Consider the following 16,543-nt stretch of genomic DNA (forward strand, 5'->3'; position numbering starts at 1 on the left):
CCATCGAGGAGCGCGTATCTATCTATGGGTGGGTGTGGATCCGTGTCATCTTTGTTAGTTGGTGCAAGTCTGTGAACCATACAATGAATGAATGCTTCTATTTGCTAATGCATGGAAGCCTTTCCGTGGCTTCCATGCTTTCTGCGGACCCCCCCGCTTACGCCTTGGTCGACCATCTGCCCAGCAAACGCCAACGCCATGCCCGTCTTGCCGTCTTGTCGAACGAGGATGGTGGGTAAGGTCGCCCGAGTCGTGGTCCATTAAGAAAGACATCCCACTGGCTGCACAGCTGAACAAAGGAAGATATCGACATCTTGTCTTGTCAACCAACGGCGTGCCCGAGAGATAGGGGCTGGATCGCATCCGAGAGGCCAGGCCATAATCGAGGTAAGAGAAAAGGATTGCCACCCCTAGTGACGATCCTGTTTAACGGCCAGACCACACCCCCATATGGATGGGAAAATGAAAATGGCGAGACCAGGCAGGGTGGCGGGCAGGTAGAGAAGGGAGCTTTGCAACCCGTTCGCTGAAGCAAATCCCCCAACAACAATGCAGGCCGCCGTCCGCCGCTTTTTTCCCGTACCGGCTGGTGGTATCTCTCGCCCAGAATGCCGAGAGCTTGGCTGCATATATAACCCACCCATCGATACAGTCCTTCATGACAGCCCTTGCCGTGCCACTGGTCCAGTCCTCGGGGAAGACATGGGTTGTTTATCAGGTGCCCTGTCGCTTCGGTCCCTCTTCCCTGCTCGACATCTCCCATTCGATTGGGCCTAATTCCCGCCGACTGTGCCAAGATCTCAGTGTGGGCCATCTCGGGGAGGACAGCCACCCGTGGGCTACCCCAGGTTGGGCAGGTCGCGAAAGAGACCAAGACATTGTGGAGTCAAGCCCAAATTGGCTGTTTCTTGTTCCTTCTCAAGCTGGTAAACCACCTTTGCGCGAGGGCTTGGGACCGCTATTGTCGCGTAGCCAATTGGTTACCACCAATGAATTTGGGGAAACAAGCTCGAGATATGAGAAAGGATGAGGGAAAAAAAAAAAGCAAATCAAAGGAGAAAAAAAAAAGAAAGAAAAAAAAATCGGGCAGCCTGTCATCGTTAGACTATTGGACCCCTCCCCTGCTACCCCAGAACTCTCTAGCCTTCTTAACTGTGCCAGTCGAGTGCGCCGTTTCCCTCCTCTCGGTGGCCAATTCGGATACGCCTTGTCGAATCCTCTGCTATCGTATGCAATCTCCATCCCAATCCAACCAGTAAAGAGCTTGTATGGGACGGATAAGCTGCAAAGCCATATCGCCTTTGCTTGGCGAGCAAGGTGAGTACTCCGTACGGAGCACAGTTGGTTTTGTATGTTCGCCAAGTGAAAAAGACTTGTATCGTACATAGTTTTATTGAAGATAGTTTGTCAGCTGCGTTACGAACCTCTTTCATAGTGGCGACGCCTCGTTTGAACAAGACCCTCTATTTTCCCCATTATTCAGCCTGACAGCCCTGGTTCAGGGAGGAATAAACGCTTGGCGATGATTTGGAAATGATGCGTGATCCCAGTCCACTGATAACGGTCAATTGGCCAGTAAGTTTTGTCAGTTCAATTGGTAAAGCTGCGTATTGTTCGACCAACAACAAATGTCGTGGGGCCGCCTGGCGAACAAAAGTGAAGTGGGGTGAGCGGGTGGGCTTTTACCATAATTGTTTGAACGCTTGGTCCAGTAGGTAAGGCGTACAGTAATTACTACTGTACAAAATTTGTTGGTCGTTGGTTAGGGTAAATGTCGTCGTCAGGTTGGCCGTTTTGTGGTGCTAAGCACACGGGTACCCCCACTGGACGTACTGTAAACCTACGACATATACGATACTGTTCTATACCTGACACCTCGACATACGATTCAACTAGGAAACAAAAGGCAGGTCGATCTTGACAGCGCTGCAGCTCGCGTGCTCCCCAGGGCTGGATGAGCCTGTTGGCTTGCCAAAATCTGACCTGACCCTGACCCCAGTCAACAAGAGCTGCTGCTTGAGAAGCCCAGGCAGCCCAGGCAGCCAGGGCTCCGGGTAGCATTATCGCAAAAACGCCCCACCTAATCTTCTATCGTTCGCGTGCAGCGGCAGGGGGTCCCCTTGACAGGTTTCCGGACATTGGACGCAAAACCCCCGGGTTTGCATCACGCGAACCGAGACCTCACCTTACGTATGCTTTAAAAAAGGGGAAGCAATCAGTTCAGCTGAACTTCGCTTTGACAAAGGGGCCCTTGGGAACCCCATGGTTTGTAGCGAATCAAGAAGCAAACAAGGTTAATTTTTTTGTCCTTGCCGTTTTCCGATATCTCGACTCGGTTGGTCACTTAAACGAGGAGATAGACAAGAGTCCGAGGTGACAAAATTTTGTTTGTTTCCGTAGAAAAGCATGTGGATGGACGGGCTGTCAATGTCAATTGGCTAGCGTCATGCAGTGCCGCTAAAGCGTTTAGCAAATGCATGTTTTAGTGCGCAGTAAATTTCATTAAACCGTCCTTGACCCATAATCAAGACAGTAATTAATTACTGGTGCATCTGCTTTCTTTCTGTCCCACTGGACCTTTGACGTTTCTCCGATCGGCATTGTGTGACTGCTATTCCATTGCCTTACGTAGTAGGCTCGACAGGTAGTTAATAGCGACCTTCTGCGGGCTGTCTCCATTGCACACCTAAACACCTTAGCTTATTCTGCACATGACCCGCACAGGAGCTTTCTTCTACTTTTGGTAAAGGTACCACTCGGGTGGTAGAAATTGACTTGTCTCTTCTTGTATTGGTTCTCCGGAGCTGTAGATCGCATTGATTCCCCAAGATTCAGAACGACAGGCACTGACCTGGGGAAAACGTTGGGGCAGGATACGCAATTACCACTTTACCACGTACAAGGACACACTCTGGGGAAGCGGAGGTGGCGATTGCATCCACTGCTAAACTGTCCGGCGGCCTCGTGGAAGGAATTTCTGGTTTGTTGCCTAGTTTAGCTTTTGAGATGTCCCACAAGCAAGGGCCGGTGTAGGTTTCTTTTACTTAAGAGAATCATCATTCCGGGATGCCAAGACACTGACTGGCGTGCAGGATGCTCCTCTTAGACTTGAGTAGGTACTTATTACTACTATAATTCACGTGCAATTGAAATATTGGAGAAGGCGGGGTTCATGCAAACATCGATGCAAATGTTGGCCCGTACCTTCCTTACTGTACTACTAACATCCAATACCTTTGAAAATGGCAGGTATTCAACCCACGTCGGTAGGCTGATGCACGATGCTCCTTCCTTTTTGCACCTGTCTGCCTGCGTGGGCTTTTGCTTTGAATGCCTACCAAGCCTACCTAGACTAGGTCTAATAATTACAGCACAACCGACGGGCCGGTAGCGAAGAGCAAACAGTTCCAATTAGGTAGGTGCTTCAGACCTAAGCAATGGCCCTAGGGGCATGCAAAACGCAATCCTTCATTTTTGATCCGTTTTTTGTCTTTTGGTCAAAAAGTGACCGTCCAGGGTCGACTGGCCTTTTGTTGGCTTTTTCTCCCTTTTGGAGGCCCTCGTTGCTCTTGCCGATCCGCTGTCGCCCCCCGAATCCTCTCGCTTGATCTTTGGCTCAGCATCATCGGCAAACTCCCCTTCATCGCTCTCGTGGTGATTTGCATCACGGTCCAACATTTCAGGTTTGTCATCTTGCGCAAAAAGCTCTCGCCAGGACCCGTCGAGCACACGAATGTCATCACCTTTGAGGCCAACGTCATAGGCCTGCTTCATCAGTTGCATGCACTGCGAATAAAGAAAGGGTTATGGGTTAGCCCGTTCCTATATACCACACGCTGGAAGGTTCTGTAGCTCTTCAAGTTTGCACATGTCTCAAGACACTTGAGTCGTGCAAACACAAAAACAAGGACCAAAGCTGAAGCTGAAGCTGAAAATGGAGCAACACTTACAACGCGCCTCCGTTCGTCAAAGTCGAACATGGGGGTGAAGTACTTTCCACTTGTTTCTCCTCCTGCAACATCCCCCTCTTCCTTGACACAAACTACCCCAGCTTTGTGCTTACTTTGCTCCATCTTGATCCCAAAGTCGTGGCCGCTGACAAGGACGACACCCGCTCTCCGCAGTTCTGCCTCGGGCGCCTTCCAAGGCTCATAAATGTACTTTTTATCCAACGATGCGAGCTCGGGAACCCATTTACGAACAAATATTCCATCTGGATCCCATTTTTTGCCAAAGGAAATGGGACTATAGCATCGAAAATACTGCGAGAAAAAGGCAGTGCAGCTTAGCCATTGCCAGTTGCCTGCGTTGCATGCCGGCTCGTGATCCAAGAGTAGCTCCTCGAACACATCAAGCCCGCGCTCCCAAGACACATAGCACCCTCCCCGGGTCAAAAAACACGCCACACTATGGCGCCCGAGATGGTGTATCCATCCCTCTGCCCGCAACTGTCGCATCAGCGCATCGATCCAGGGAAAGCCTGTTTGTCCTGCCTCCCAACGCCGAAACCAGCTCTCGGCCTGCTCGGAGTCCACCTCGTACTCGAACTTTCTGAGAACTTGTCCAGATACTGCATCATCTTCTACCTGGGAAGGCAAGTGCCATGGGATGAATTTGCAGTGCGCGTTCCCCGCAGTCTGGCTGAAACATGGCCCGATAGCAGCCTGCGCGGCGAAGTACATGTCTCGGAAGAGCAGTTGGCCTGTCAGGCTTTCGGGTGGTAGAGACGCCCCCTTTTTCTTGGCGCGATTGTAGGCATCTACCGTATCCTGTACACGGTGGTAGAAAAGACGCACAGACAAGGAGCCGAAATGCATCGCTGGCGATAGCAGAGTGGTCGATTGCGGTTCGAATGCCGCCGGGCTGGTTTGTGGTTTTCGGAATGTGGCCGTGTAGTCTTGGTTCTCAATTATGGCATCAAGCTCCTTGAGCGCAAGACTTTCACCGCCCTTGTACGGTGTTGTTGCTGGAGGATATCCCAGCTCATCTAGCGTCTCGATGGCAAAGTCGCCGTTTGGACCTGCAATTGCTCCATATGCCTTCTCTTTGCCCTCACTGCGCCACTTGGCGTTGTAATCCTGGCCAACATCTGGCAAGTCGAGATTAAAGTCTAGTGGCATCTCACCGGGATCCGGAAGAGCCTTGGGCGCCGGGATGGGTCGCGGTATAGACCCAACCTTGGCTGCAGCAGTTCGCAGCCGTGCCATGGACATGGTCGGCTCTCCACCATTGGCCTTGACGATGGCATCGCTGTCCCATAGCGTTCGGCCATATCGCGTTATGACCTTGACCCCAGCAGCCTGGGCAGCTTTCTTGACGACCTCATCGCGCTGACGTGCATAGGCGTCCGTATCCTTCTCAAAGACAAGATGCGTCACCTTCCAAGCCTTGAAGAGCTTGGGGAAGAGGGACTGTGGAGCTTCGCGAAGAACAAATAGCTTGGACCTTGGGTTAAGATTGGTTATAGATGCCGAAAGGTCATTCTGGCAGTCCAGTCTACACCAGTGCGTCGTATCAGTTCTGGCCCCGGAGAGGAAGAACCGCGTCTAGGGTAGGCAGCTCGTCCATCCCGTTTCATGCGTGCCACTTACAAATACTGCCATCGATTAAGGCCGCCTCTGGAACGGTAGACATAATGTGGATCCCAGGTGAAAATAGGCCATAACACAGCCGGGTCAAGGTCCAAAGCCGCCTGTAACGCTGGGGAGTCATGGAGTCGCAAGTCGGTGCGAAACCAGTAGATTACTCTGGCGCTTCCCATAGCGATTGATCCGTGGCGTACGCAATTGTGTCGTCAGGGCGAACGAAAGTCAGCCAATACGATTGTCTGCAGAAATTGAGGATAGAGTGGGAAATCATTAATTACTGCACTGCAGTACCGTGGTTGAGCCGAGCCCCACGATCGATAGATAGCAAGGGCATCGAGATGGAGTCAGGTCTAGTCTAGTTCTATGGGGGTGGGGTATACTGATGCATCGGATCAATGACGTAAAAATAATTGATGGGTCTTTGAGAAGCAATTCTATAAATTTTCAATATTCGCACACCAACGTGAGGTTGGATAGGGGCTTGAGGTGATGATGACTACTATGTACAATATCGTGGAGTACGGAGAATGTCGCCGCTTACGTAGTTCTGAGCAGACCTTGGGGTGTGACCTTGTCACGGAATACATGCCCAGCTGCTTCTGTTGAAACTGAGAGTAAAATTGGGTTTGGGATGCCTATCAGTAAATAGTCTTTTTGCAATAGCGTCTGGCACGACCGGGGGCTGTGGGTTTTGAGCGGTGAAAAGTCTCTTCTTTCGCATTCCCCGCGTTTGATCTTGGGCATTTGGTAAGCTATAGCTGTGTTTGGCGAAAATCGTGACGTGAATAGCTTGACAGGAAAATAAAAAGAGTCAAACAACCCCTCTTCTTGAAAGTCCTCAGCTGGGGAAATCCAAAGTCCCTCCAGCCGTAAACACACAGTCACTAACGTCTCTCCTCCCGGAGCGCCCCAGGAAACGTTCCAAACAACCAAGCTGCCTTGAATGCGTCTATGAATGGGCCTCGGATGCCCGATCCGGCGCCGAGGTCCCCGGCGGTATGAATACCACCACTTTGGCGGCCGCGAAGAAACCGGGAAGCGAGGGTCGCGTCCGGGCGGTAACGATGCCGTCTCCTCCATCGCCGGCGGTTGGTCGGGCCCCGGAATCCAGAAACCAAAAACCTCAGCCTCTTGGCCACATCATCGCCGCTGTTACGCACCGGCCTTTTGGCGGCAAGACCCGTGCGGTGAATACGTCGCCGGGCTTGCTTGGGCTTTGGGTGGTATCTGGATTCAACAAGCCGCACGGGAAAAGCGAACTTCAGCTCAAGCTTGAGCTGGTGCGGGGTGTGATTCGCGTGGTGCTCGCATTTTACGGACTCCCAAAGGGAGAGAGAGGCCCTGGGCCGACGTCTTTGGTGAGATTGATCAGCTGCAGCAGAACGATGCCAATTGGATGGTTTGGAAGGCGTTGTCGAGTGGTTCGATGAAAAAAAGAGCATGTCGAACATTTACTAGGTTTACGTACACCTGTTTTTTTTTTTTTTTTTTTTTTTTTTTTTTTTGTGAAGTGTTGTACTAATAATGGTCTGGTACGAGTGGTCGGACTACAAATGCTACGCTTTGCCGTCTTGAAAACAATGACCTGCCAGATACAGCCAAGAAGCTTTCCATGAGTGGCTCGGTGTCGAGGGGATAACTGAATCCTTTTTGCTCGACTATTCGCAGACGTTTCGCCCTTGGGACTCGAACACACTTGACATTTCTCGATTCGTGTTATCATAATGTTTTCTTTTTTCTTCGTTTTCTTTTTCAACTCCCTCCATCATCAGGGCAGCCCAGTCTTCAAAATGAACCGGCCTAGTTTGCAGGCGCATCGTGGCAAACAACCTCTGCATTATTCCCCGCAGGATCAATCACAAAGGCGCCGTAGTAAGCAGGCCCGTAGTGCGGTCTCGGTCCCGGTGCCCCGTTGTCCTTGCCGCCCGCCTTGACAGCAGCAGCATGGAACGCATCCACCTGAGCTCGGTCTAGGTCGACAAGGTTAATACTTGCACGTCAGTGTTTGGTCCCTGAAGAAAATTGCCCGTACTTTTGGCATAGGCTAGGTGTTACAACAAGACCATGCCGGTCCAGAGACGGCCACATCGAATTGACGGAGGTCCAACTCACCACCGCGGAATCCAACGTGCGTGTTGGTGTTGGCCTTGTCCGCCATGCCGGTGATCCAAAAGTCGGCGTGGGCGCCGCTGCCGAGCCCGACGGCCGTGGTGCCTGAGCCCGTGGGGAAGCGCATCATCTCCTTGTAGCCGAGCGGGGCGAGCGCGGCCGTGTAAAAGGCAACCGTGGCGGCGAGGTCTGCCTCGGCGACTTGGATGCCGACGTGGTCGATGGGCATGTTGGAAGATGGCGGGATTGTATATTTGGGTTTTGAGGAAAAAAAGTAGTTGGTGTGAAGTGTTTTCAAGCCAGCAAGTTGGATATTGACTTGCTCAAGTAGAGTATAGATATTTGGCGTCGAGTAGTGTGGTTTGATATACAGGGCATCAGGGCATGATTGGTATCAAGAAAGCGGGAGACTAAATAAATAGTCAAGAATATCTTGCGCTGTCGATTACACAAGGCCGGAGATGCAAGAGGCTTCTCCGAGCCAAACGCCGAGCTGGCTTTGTGCGCCTGCAGCATCTCGTCTCAATTTGACATGGGAGTGCATGTCAGCCAAGTAGTGCTGCCTAGCTAGAAGCCTCGAAGAATTCAACCGGCGGGCACCAGCATGCACGAGCTTCATCCAGCGTCGAATGGGTACGGCTACGTGCCAGGCCTTTTTTCAAAGCCAAGTCAAAATTATAATTATATATATATATATATATATATATATAGGATTATTGACCCCTTTCCCGGCTGCACAATTGTATACATAACAAAGCCAATCAACTAATCACATAATCACACTATATACAACAGTCCCAACGCCTCCCAAAAGAAGACCACATCAAGCATCGGCAAGCGGGAAATTCGCCGGTCCGCCGTACACGGTCTCCTGGACGCCATCCTGGCCCACGACGACGGGGAACTCGGAGGCCTGCCACTCCTTGGAGCCTGCGCGCGAGTTGGGCCCGTCGCTGTACCGCACGACGAGCAGGTAGAAGCCGTCGGAGCCGGGGCGCGAGACGATGCGGCGAAACTGCCACGAGACGCGCCCGTCGGCGCACGCGACGTACGGAGAGACGTCCGGCAGCGCCGCGCCCGATGTTTCGTCGCTGTAGCTGCAGGTCGTGCTGGGGCCCGAGGGGAAGGCGACGTCAAAGGTGATGCTGCATGTGGCGATAAGAAACCGTTTTGTGTTAGTGTAAAGCCAAGGAAAAGAAAGCTGGCTTATAGGCTCCGGCACTTTGGTGTGCCCAGTCCGGTTGACATTATGCATGTTGAAACATTACTAGTGAGGGGGAACAATATTGGGCAAAGGTGACGTACGAGGCGCCGGGTCCGCCTTGCACAGTTGCGGCGGAGAAGTTGGTCGTTTGGATTGCTTCTTGGCGAGGGGCCAGAGGAGCAGCAGTGGCGGTGAGCAAGAGGCTTGGAAGGATACCGAAGAACTTCATTTTGGCCTAGTAAACTAAAATGATAAGAATAACCAAGATTAGATGTTGGGTAAAGTAGAGCAAGTGTCTATCTCTGTTCTGGGCTTGAAGCTTGTATTAGCGAGTGTCTGCAGAACAATAAAAAAAGAAAGCCTGCCATAACTGTGCCATTTATACGGTTTATATATCAGAAACACAGACAAAAGGGCACTTGACATGATAGCATGATGAGCATCGTGTTGGAAATCCTCAATGAGCCACATCTCGTATCCTTCCCGTGTCGATTGGATGCAAAGCATGTAAGCAGGATTCCACGGGTTCATCAGCTGAACTAGGTGATCCTGCGAAATGGCCTATAGTCAGTCTGTATTGGTTAGTCTTACATAACCACCTAAAAGGGGCTACGGGCCTTTTCGGCTTCGACTTTTAGGATACGAAGGCCCTGCCAAGCATTTTCTTTTTCCAACACGGCAAGCCACAGGACCACTCACCGTACGGAGTACTCCGTAACAGGATATATGTTCGTGTTTGCTAACAAATATGTGGGCAGGATGCGTGCAGGGGGCGAAAGCATCGATGAATGAATGACCAATAATAATACGTGACATGGAACGGAGACCACGGTCAGCGACAAGAATGGCTTGTTCGGGTACACAAAACGGCTCACGAGGCGATTGGCTCGGGGGACAGAATCATGTCCACGTTCGGTCGTATTTTTATAGATCCCAGAACTAGTTATATCTTGGCCAGCCATGCCTTTGTCAGCCGGTAGCGCATCAAGGCGACAAAGGTACCCGACACGAGCGTCAGGGATCCGGCATAGAACATGGCTGGTCTGTAGGCTTGGAGGCCATTTTCGGAGCCTCCATATGCATCAAGAAGATGTCCTGCGATGGGGGCGCCCTGAAGGCAGAAAAAAAAAAGAAAAGAAAAAGAAAAGAAAAGAACAATGTCAGTTATTTTTGTAAAAGGGCAACATACACAAGCAAGGAACAAGACGTGACTAACCATCAAATATCCTCCACCCCAGCCGGTGACTAGCATGCCCATGGCGACACCCACCCTCGCCGACCCAAAGATGTTGCCCGCCACGGTCGGCATCGTGGAGAAGAAGGCGCCGTTGGCCACTCCGTTGACGACCACAAACACGGCCAGCGGAGCGAGGCTGGTCGACGCCGGCCACAGGACCAGCATGCTGACGGCACCCATCACGAAGCTGCCAAGCAGGGTGTTGACGGCGCCCAGCCTGTCGCAGAGGAGCCCGCACAGAATCCTGCCGACCGCCGAGGTCAAGTTGAAGCCGGCGAGCAGGGCGGCGCCCGTGGCCGACGGGAGCCCGAGACCCTGCTGCGCGTAGAGCGGGATGAAGAAGGGCGGCACGAGCAGCGGGAACGTCCCGATGGCGCTGGCGGCGAAGAGGAACGCAAAGGCCGGGTTCCTGAAGAGCCCCCATTCCACCATCCCGCGGGCGGCACCGGCGGCGGTGCTTCTCCTGGCGTTCTTGACCTCGACCCGCTCCCGGATTAGCACCGCGGCCGGCAGGCCCGTGGCCAAGATGCCGAGGCCGATGGCGCGATAGGTCCAGGCCGGGCCCAGGCGCCGGATGAGCTTGTCCGAGACGATGCTGAGGGCGGCGCCGCCGAAGCCGCCGCCCGAGAAGACGATGCCGTTGGCGAGCCCGCGCCTGCGGCTAAAGTACTGCGGGGGCATGATGGACAGGGTCGAGAAGCACAAGCCCATGCCGAGGCCGACGGTGACGCCGTTGGTCACGAACAGGCCCGCGACGTTGTCGATGGCGAACCCGGCGAGGACCTGGCCCAGGCCGAGCAGGACCACGCCCATGCCGGCCACCCACCTCGCGCCCACCTTCCTGAAGAACTGGGCGTTGACGACGGCGGTGACGGAGATCAGGGCCGGGGCGAGCGAGCCGGCAAAGGACAGCGTCGAGGGCGACGCGAGGCCCCGGGCGATGAGGACGGCCTGCATCACGCCCCAGCTGTACGAGATGCCGACGATCCAGAACGAAAGCACGAAGCAGCATCCCGCTACGACCCAGCCATAGCCGCCGTCGGGGACTTGACTGTCGGCCTGCCGGGATGCCTCGAGGATCGGATCGAGCGGAGCAGAGGCGGTGCCCGGGTTTGCAGGGCCTCTCAGACGGGAGGTGTTGCTGCTGATGTTCGTGGTCGGGATGCTCTGAGACTCGAGCTGGATAGATGTTGTGGATGACATGCTGGCGGCAGCTTGAGGAAGCGACCTCGGGAGTTTCGAAGTCGGGGTCGATGGCGAGTCTCTTGCAAACAGTCAAATTCATGAGTTTACGAGAAAAAGAACACACATGTTTTGGTTACTACCTTTTTGTAGCCCACCTCAACAATTCCTGTCAATAGTGCAATTATTAATCGCAAGTGACAAGGTCACGATGATTACAGGTAATCTCTGCCCCTGTTTGGTTGGCCAAGACGCCAATTGCTGGACTAGCTAACTGCATGGCAGTGACGGAACATCAAAACACCGCAGCAAGATACGCATCTGACGTTACAGTACTTCTAGGGAGTTGCCGTCACAGTCAGGCGGCGTGATTTAGGGTGTAGACATCCTGGGGTTGCTTACTAACACCGTTGCTACACCTTTTTCTCACCATCGAGAAACACGGACACGACACTGTCGAATATGTTGGTTCTAGTCTTTTATAACCGCGCGTTACCGGCTCGGAGCGATCGATAGTGTTGTGCTCAGAAATACACAAACTGACTTTTGGGAAAGGAAAAAAAAAAAAAAAAAAAAAAAAAGTCAGCCCAGCCCCAAATTCCATCTTATCTTTTTCGTCTGCGGTATCGAAAGAAAAGACCCCAAAATCAAGTCATTGTTCACAACCCCATTCCGGGCCTAGAACTAGCTAGTGCTTACTATTTGATTCGGCTCGCCGCATTCCAATCACTTCTTGGGAGAACACCTCTCAAGTTTATGCAGTGCCGAGAAGCGTGCATGCACATTCATGACTCCGTTCCTGTCGTGACCTCGTTGGCCAGAGGTATCGGGGGCCATGCGCCGTTTTCCTGACTTTGAATTGAGCTTTACCCGTCACTTGCGCTGTCCAATACTCATTCTTGACAGTTTCCGTTATGGCAGGGTTTGATGATGTACGGTACGCGTGGGAGGTTTCTGCTTGTATGTTAGTCAATTAGTCAATTGTTTTCGGCACACCTGCTCTTGTATATGCCCTCGTGACGCTCTTTGACATGAATTGACTGAACTGGCAAGCTCTACAAAAACAAAGAAATTGGTTCCATGTTCGAGGCCGATGAGAAAAGCCGGCGCAGCTTGACAGATTACCTGAAACTTGGCTGTATTATTTGTTCTATCATACTAGTTGTACAATCGCAAAACCATATACACTCGGACCCCTCGAGTAGCGGCCGCAAAAAAGATCATAAAAAAAAACTACATCCCGTCCCATTACAAACAAAACCTTGCGCCGAGTAAAAATCCCAACATGCTTTGCAAACCAGGCTTTATTCTTTGTTTTGTTTTTTTCATGTCCTTCCATTCCCCTTATAAATGTCACTTTGTTGCGAAAACGAGCTCGTCACCCTGATGACGTTCTTCCCAGATGGCATGGGCACAGCCTTGCCGGTGCCGCCGCCGCCGCCGCCACCGGCAGCATCGTCGCCGCTCTCGGAGCCGCCCTCGTTGTAGGTCGCGACCGCTGTGGCGAGGGTGCTTATGTCGGTGAGGCCAATGTCGTCATCGTGAAGCCGGCGGTGCCCGCTATTGGCGGCCCTGTTGAGCGGCGTGTTCCTGCTCGCCTTGCTCCCGGGGCCGCCCCCGCCATCTCCGAGATGTGACGACTTGTTCCCCGAGTAGCCCAGCCTCTCCCTCACGGTCCTCCGCAGCGGCGCAAGGTGTGGCAGGCACGCCCCGACGATGGCGAAGCAGGGCTCGATGGCGGACCAGATGAAGACGGGGCCCATGGCGAAGGTGACGTCGGCGGCGCGCGAGAGCTCCGATAGGTAGACGCAGCGGAGGATGGAGGCGACGCAGACGAAGCCGCCGATCAGCATGAGGCCCAAGACGGCGCCCTTTTTGCGCGTGCTCATGTTGAGGGCCAGGATCTGCGGGACCGGGATCAGGAGGACGTAAAAGTCGATGAGCATGTTGATGATGGCCAGGGCGAGGAAGAAGGTGTTGATGTCGATGCAGACGCCCGCCGTGCCCGTGAACTGCGTCCAAAAGTGCGTGACGGGCTTGCAGACGTTGCCCATGGTCACCCAGATCGTCACCGGGTAGAGAATGGACAGACAGACGCCGAGGTATATGGCGGCCTTGAAGGGTCTGTTTGTGACCAGGTCTCGGGTTCCAAAGACGCGCATGTAGAAGAAGAGGATGCTCAACTTCACAGAGCCGCATGCGCCACCGTAGATGAACGTATAGATGTAGAGCACTTGGTAAATCTCCTGGATCTGGTCGATAGTCAAAGTCCAGACGTGACTGCCTGCACCTTTAGAGGAACCTATGTGAAGCGTGGAGTGCTTGCTGTTAGACAGATCGCCGACTTGATACTTTTTGCACTGGAGGAAGCTTTACCTGCTATGGTCAGACCGACAGCCCCCGCGACGAATGCCAGTGTAACCAGAATGGCCCAGTCGTCGGATAAGAAGGCATTGCGAGAGTAGAAGCGGCAAACGAAGCGCGCCACGACGGCGCAGATGGCCAACACCAGCAGAACAGATACTGCCGCCGAATCAGAAGGCCCTCGGCTTTCGCTGAGATTGAGTCCATCCGGTGGCGGACCAAAAACAGCTTGTATTATCGGGTCCATGGTGGTCTTGGGCTGCCTTTTGACTTTTTTTTTACTTTTTTTTTTTTTTTCCTCGCTTGTATATTATATTGTACTGCAAGTCGCAAAACGGACCAACAAGTCACGCCAGTACAAAAAGAACTAGCCAAGTTCTAGAATCAGGTAGGCTGAAAACTCAAATGCCCCGAAGACACACATAAAAAGCAAGCGTGCTACATAAATACGCCCGACACCAGTCTAGACCGGGGGCGACCAGCAAGACAGAAAAAAAAAAAAAAAAAAAAAAAAAAAAAAAAATTAGCGACCCCTCTCAACCACGCGAGCGAGCTTCATACTTGCGATGATTGGTGGACAATGATGATCAACAACGAACAAATGAGCCCACAAAATTTCCAGGGTTCAAGTTCCTGCGTGTTTTTTTTTTGTTTTTTTTTTTTTTTTCCCTCTTCCCCCCTTCTATGCCAAGAAGATTAGGCTTGGCGACAGGAGGCGAGATTGAGAAATGTGGTCTGATGTTGTTGCCTTGCCCTTGCATTGGTCCCCCATATTTTCTTAAACGTCAACTACTGTAGACTTTTGCGCAGGAAACAATTGTGACAAGACAAGTGCCACAATTAATATGCAACAGACACTCGATATGGCTTCTGGATGGATACATTCGCGACGAGATATTAGCAGTATGTGCTTTTACAACACTGGCACAGGCCCATAGTCTGGGCAGACACATAGCATCGTATATAGTATTATCGTAAAGTGGGGGACCCACAGTCAACCGCCCTGAAGTGGATCTCCTACACGACAGCCACCAACACCAATGGACCTTCCGCGGGGAGAGAGGGGAAATGTTACTGTTAGTGCAAGGGGGTTTTAAGATAACACTACTTAGCGAGCTAATTAGTGGCCTGGTGGAACACAACCGACTTGGGAAACGGGGCCGTTGCCGTTTTACCGCGGCAGTCTCGACGGCTTCCCTGTAGTAGGTAGAGAGTGCCTTCTGCCTGGCATGCAGCTAATATTGATCTGCACACCCCCCTACCAGCAAAACGCATGCATCATTTCTTTCTCTCTTTGCGCTGTGTAACTGACCAAGGGCCATATCCCCCAGTATAAGCCTTGACCAGAAAATATACATATACATAACATAAATATACAGGGAATAAAATGGCTTCCGTCACCAGCTTCCCAGAGGTCCCGCGCTTGACACAGATAGAGCGCATCGGCCCCAAGGGTTATCTGCGATATGTTTTCAACCTTGGCCTCCCAGAAGACTATGACCTTCAGGGAGTGGCCGAGGCCCTGCAGAAGGGCTACAACTCCACCAAGGAGCGAATGGGAATCCTCCGTTGCGAGGCCGTGCCGGATCCCGACGCCGGCCAGGAGGGCGTTTTGAAACCGGTCGAGATGCCGGCCGACGACGAAATCGATAAAATCACCGTCAAGGACTTGAGAAGGACGTTTGGCCAGACGCACGCCCAACTTCGAGAGAAGGGCTTCCCCGTTTCTGCTTTCGAGGCCGACGTTGTCATGCGGCGCGGGGTGTGGCCGCAGCCGGGCGAGCGTCTGCCAATCTCTCTGCTGCAAGCAAACTTCATCGAGGGCGGACTGGTCCTGACCTGGTGCATACTGCATGTGTTTGGCGACGGCACCACGTTCCACCAGTGGATGCGGATCTGGGCCGAGGAGGTCAGGAAAGCCGAAGGGATGGAAATTGCCGAGCCGCTCGTCTTCGACCCGGCCATGTGGACGGACCGCGAGCAGATCATGCGGCCGAGCGGCAAGAATGCCGGGCGTCCTGAGGACCACCCCGAATACACGGTGCTACCGTTCACCCCTCCAGGGATGCCGCCCAAGATGCTGTCGGATGCACACCGCGGCAAGGTCTTTTACTTCTCCCCAGAGGCGCTCAAGGAGCTCAAGGCCGAAGCAGACCCAAAGACCAAGGCGCTTCAGGACATCGGCGGCCAGGACTGGGTCTCAACCAACGATGCCTTGTCGGCACTGCTCTGGCGGACCGTGATGGCGGTGCAGCATGGGCACATGCTCGACAAGCTCGAGGGCGACCCGGTCTCCGTCTTCAACGTCGCCATCGACGGGCGCCAAAGGACCAACCCGCCCGTGCACCCCGCCACGCTGGGCTGCTTCCTCGAGTACGTCGCGGCGTCCGCCAGCGTGCGGGACATGCTGGACCCGGCCAAGACGAGCGTGGCGGATTTGGCCGTGCTCATCAGGAAGGCTGTGGCGCGGGCGACCAAAGAGCACACCGACGATGTCATGACGCTGGCTTCCAAGTTGGAGGACGTCAACCGGCTCGTCCCGACGGCGTTCCTCGACGTTCCCGGCTTCCATTGCATCCAAACGAGCTGGGTCGGCTTTGAGCTGTACGGCCTTGAATGGGGGCCCAGGCTGGGCCGAGTCGAAGCTGTGCGGTCGCCACACGTAGGCGTCATCAACGGACTGCAAGTTGTTTTCCCCATTCTCCCGGATGGCGGATGGGAGGTGCTGGTTGGTGTCGAGGAGAGCTGTTTGGACCGACTGATGGAAGAGCCATTGTGGAACAAGTTTGCGAAAGCAAAGTGATGGGAAGGGTTTGCTTGTCCGCAATGACCTGAAAAAAAAAAAAAAAAAAAAAAAAA

General features: G+C 53.1%; 7 protein-coding genes across 7 annotated transcripts; 2 read left to right on the forward strand and 5 right to left on the reverse strand.

Moving 5' to 3' along the window:
- Nucleotides 1-549: 549 nt before the first annotated feature.
- PpBr36_10565 (uncharacterized protein) lies at nt 550-777 on the forward strand (the record flags this gene model as incomplete). The annotated part of the gene is made up of 1 exon (XM_029897676.1): nt 550-777. One exon carries the CDS (start codon nt 550-552, stop codon nt 775-777), a length of 228 nt encoding a protein of 75 aa, XP_029744066.1.
- Nucleotides 778-3,468: 2,691 nt separating this feature from the next.
- Nucleotides 3,469-5,761, reverse strand: PpBr36_10566 (uncharacterized protein; the record flags this gene model as incomplete). Its single annotated transcript, XM_029897677.1, has 3 exons — nt 3,469-3,786; nt 3,951-5,496; nt 5,592-5,761. 3 exons carry the CDS (start codon nt 5,759-5,761, stop codon nt 3,469-3,471), a joined length of 2,034 nt encoding a protein of 677 aa, XP_029743960.1.
- A 1,627-nt stretch (nt 5,762-7,388) lies between these two features.
- On the reverse strand, nt 7,389-7,926 carry PpBr36_10567 (uncharacterized protein; the record flags this gene model as incomplete). Its single annotated transcript, XM_029897678.1, has 2 exons — nt 7,389-7,558; nt 7,701-7,926. 2 exons carry the CDS (start codon nt 7,924-7,926, stop codon nt 7,389-7,391), a joined length of 396 nt encoding a protein of 131 aa, XP_029743989.1.
- Nucleotides 7,927-8,520: 594 nt separating this feature from the next.
- On the reverse strand, nt 8,521-9,130 carry PpBr36_10568 (uncharacterized protein; the record flags this gene model as incomplete). The annotated part of the gene is made up of 2 exons (XM_029897679.1): nt 8,521-8,842; nt 9,003-9,130. 2 exons carry the CDS (start codon nt 9,128-9,130, stop codon nt 8,521-8,523), a joined length of 450 nt encoding a protein of 149 aa, XP_029744089.1.
- Nucleotides 9,131-9,844: 714 nt separating this feature from the next.
- Nucleotides 9,845-11,401, reverse strand: PpBr36_10569 (uncharacterized protein; the record flags this gene model as incomplete). The annotated part of the gene is made up of 2 exons (XM_029897680.1): nt 9,845-10,012; nt 10,091-11,401. Coding segments are annotated over 2 exons (1,479 nt in total), but the record flags the coding sequence as incomplete, so codon positions are not given.
- Nucleotides 11,402-12,645: 1,244 nt separating this feature from the next.
- PpBr36_10570 (uncharacterized protein) lies at nt 12,646-13,931 on the reverse strand (the record flags this gene model as incomplete). The annotated part of the gene is made up of 2 exons (XM_029897681.1): nt 12,646-13,622; nt 13,697-13,931. 2 exons carry the CDS (start codon nt 13,929-13,931, stop codon nt 12,646-12,648), a joined length of 1,212 nt encoding a protein of 403 aa, XP_029744101.1.
- Nucleotides 13,932-15,071: 1,140 nt separating this feature from the next.
- PpBr36_10571 (uncharacterized protein) lies at nt 15,072-16,487 on the forward strand (the record flags this gene model as incomplete). The annotated part of the gene is made up of 1 exon (XM_029897682.1): nt 15,072-16,487. One exon carries the CDS (start codon nt 15,072-15,074, stop codon nt 16,485-16,487), a length of 1,416 nt encoding a protein of 471 aa, XP_029744100.1.
- Nucleotides 16,488-16,543: the final 56 nt, after the last annotated feature.

Source organism: Pyricularia pennisetigena (assembly GCF_004337985.1).
Source record: "Pyricularia pennisetigena strain Br36 chromosome Unknown Pyricularia_pennisetigena_Br36_Scf_10, whole genome shotgun sequence".
NCBI lineage: Eukaryota > Fungi > Ascomycota > Sordariomycetes > Magnaporthales > Pyriculariaceae > Pyricularia > Pyricularia pennisetigena.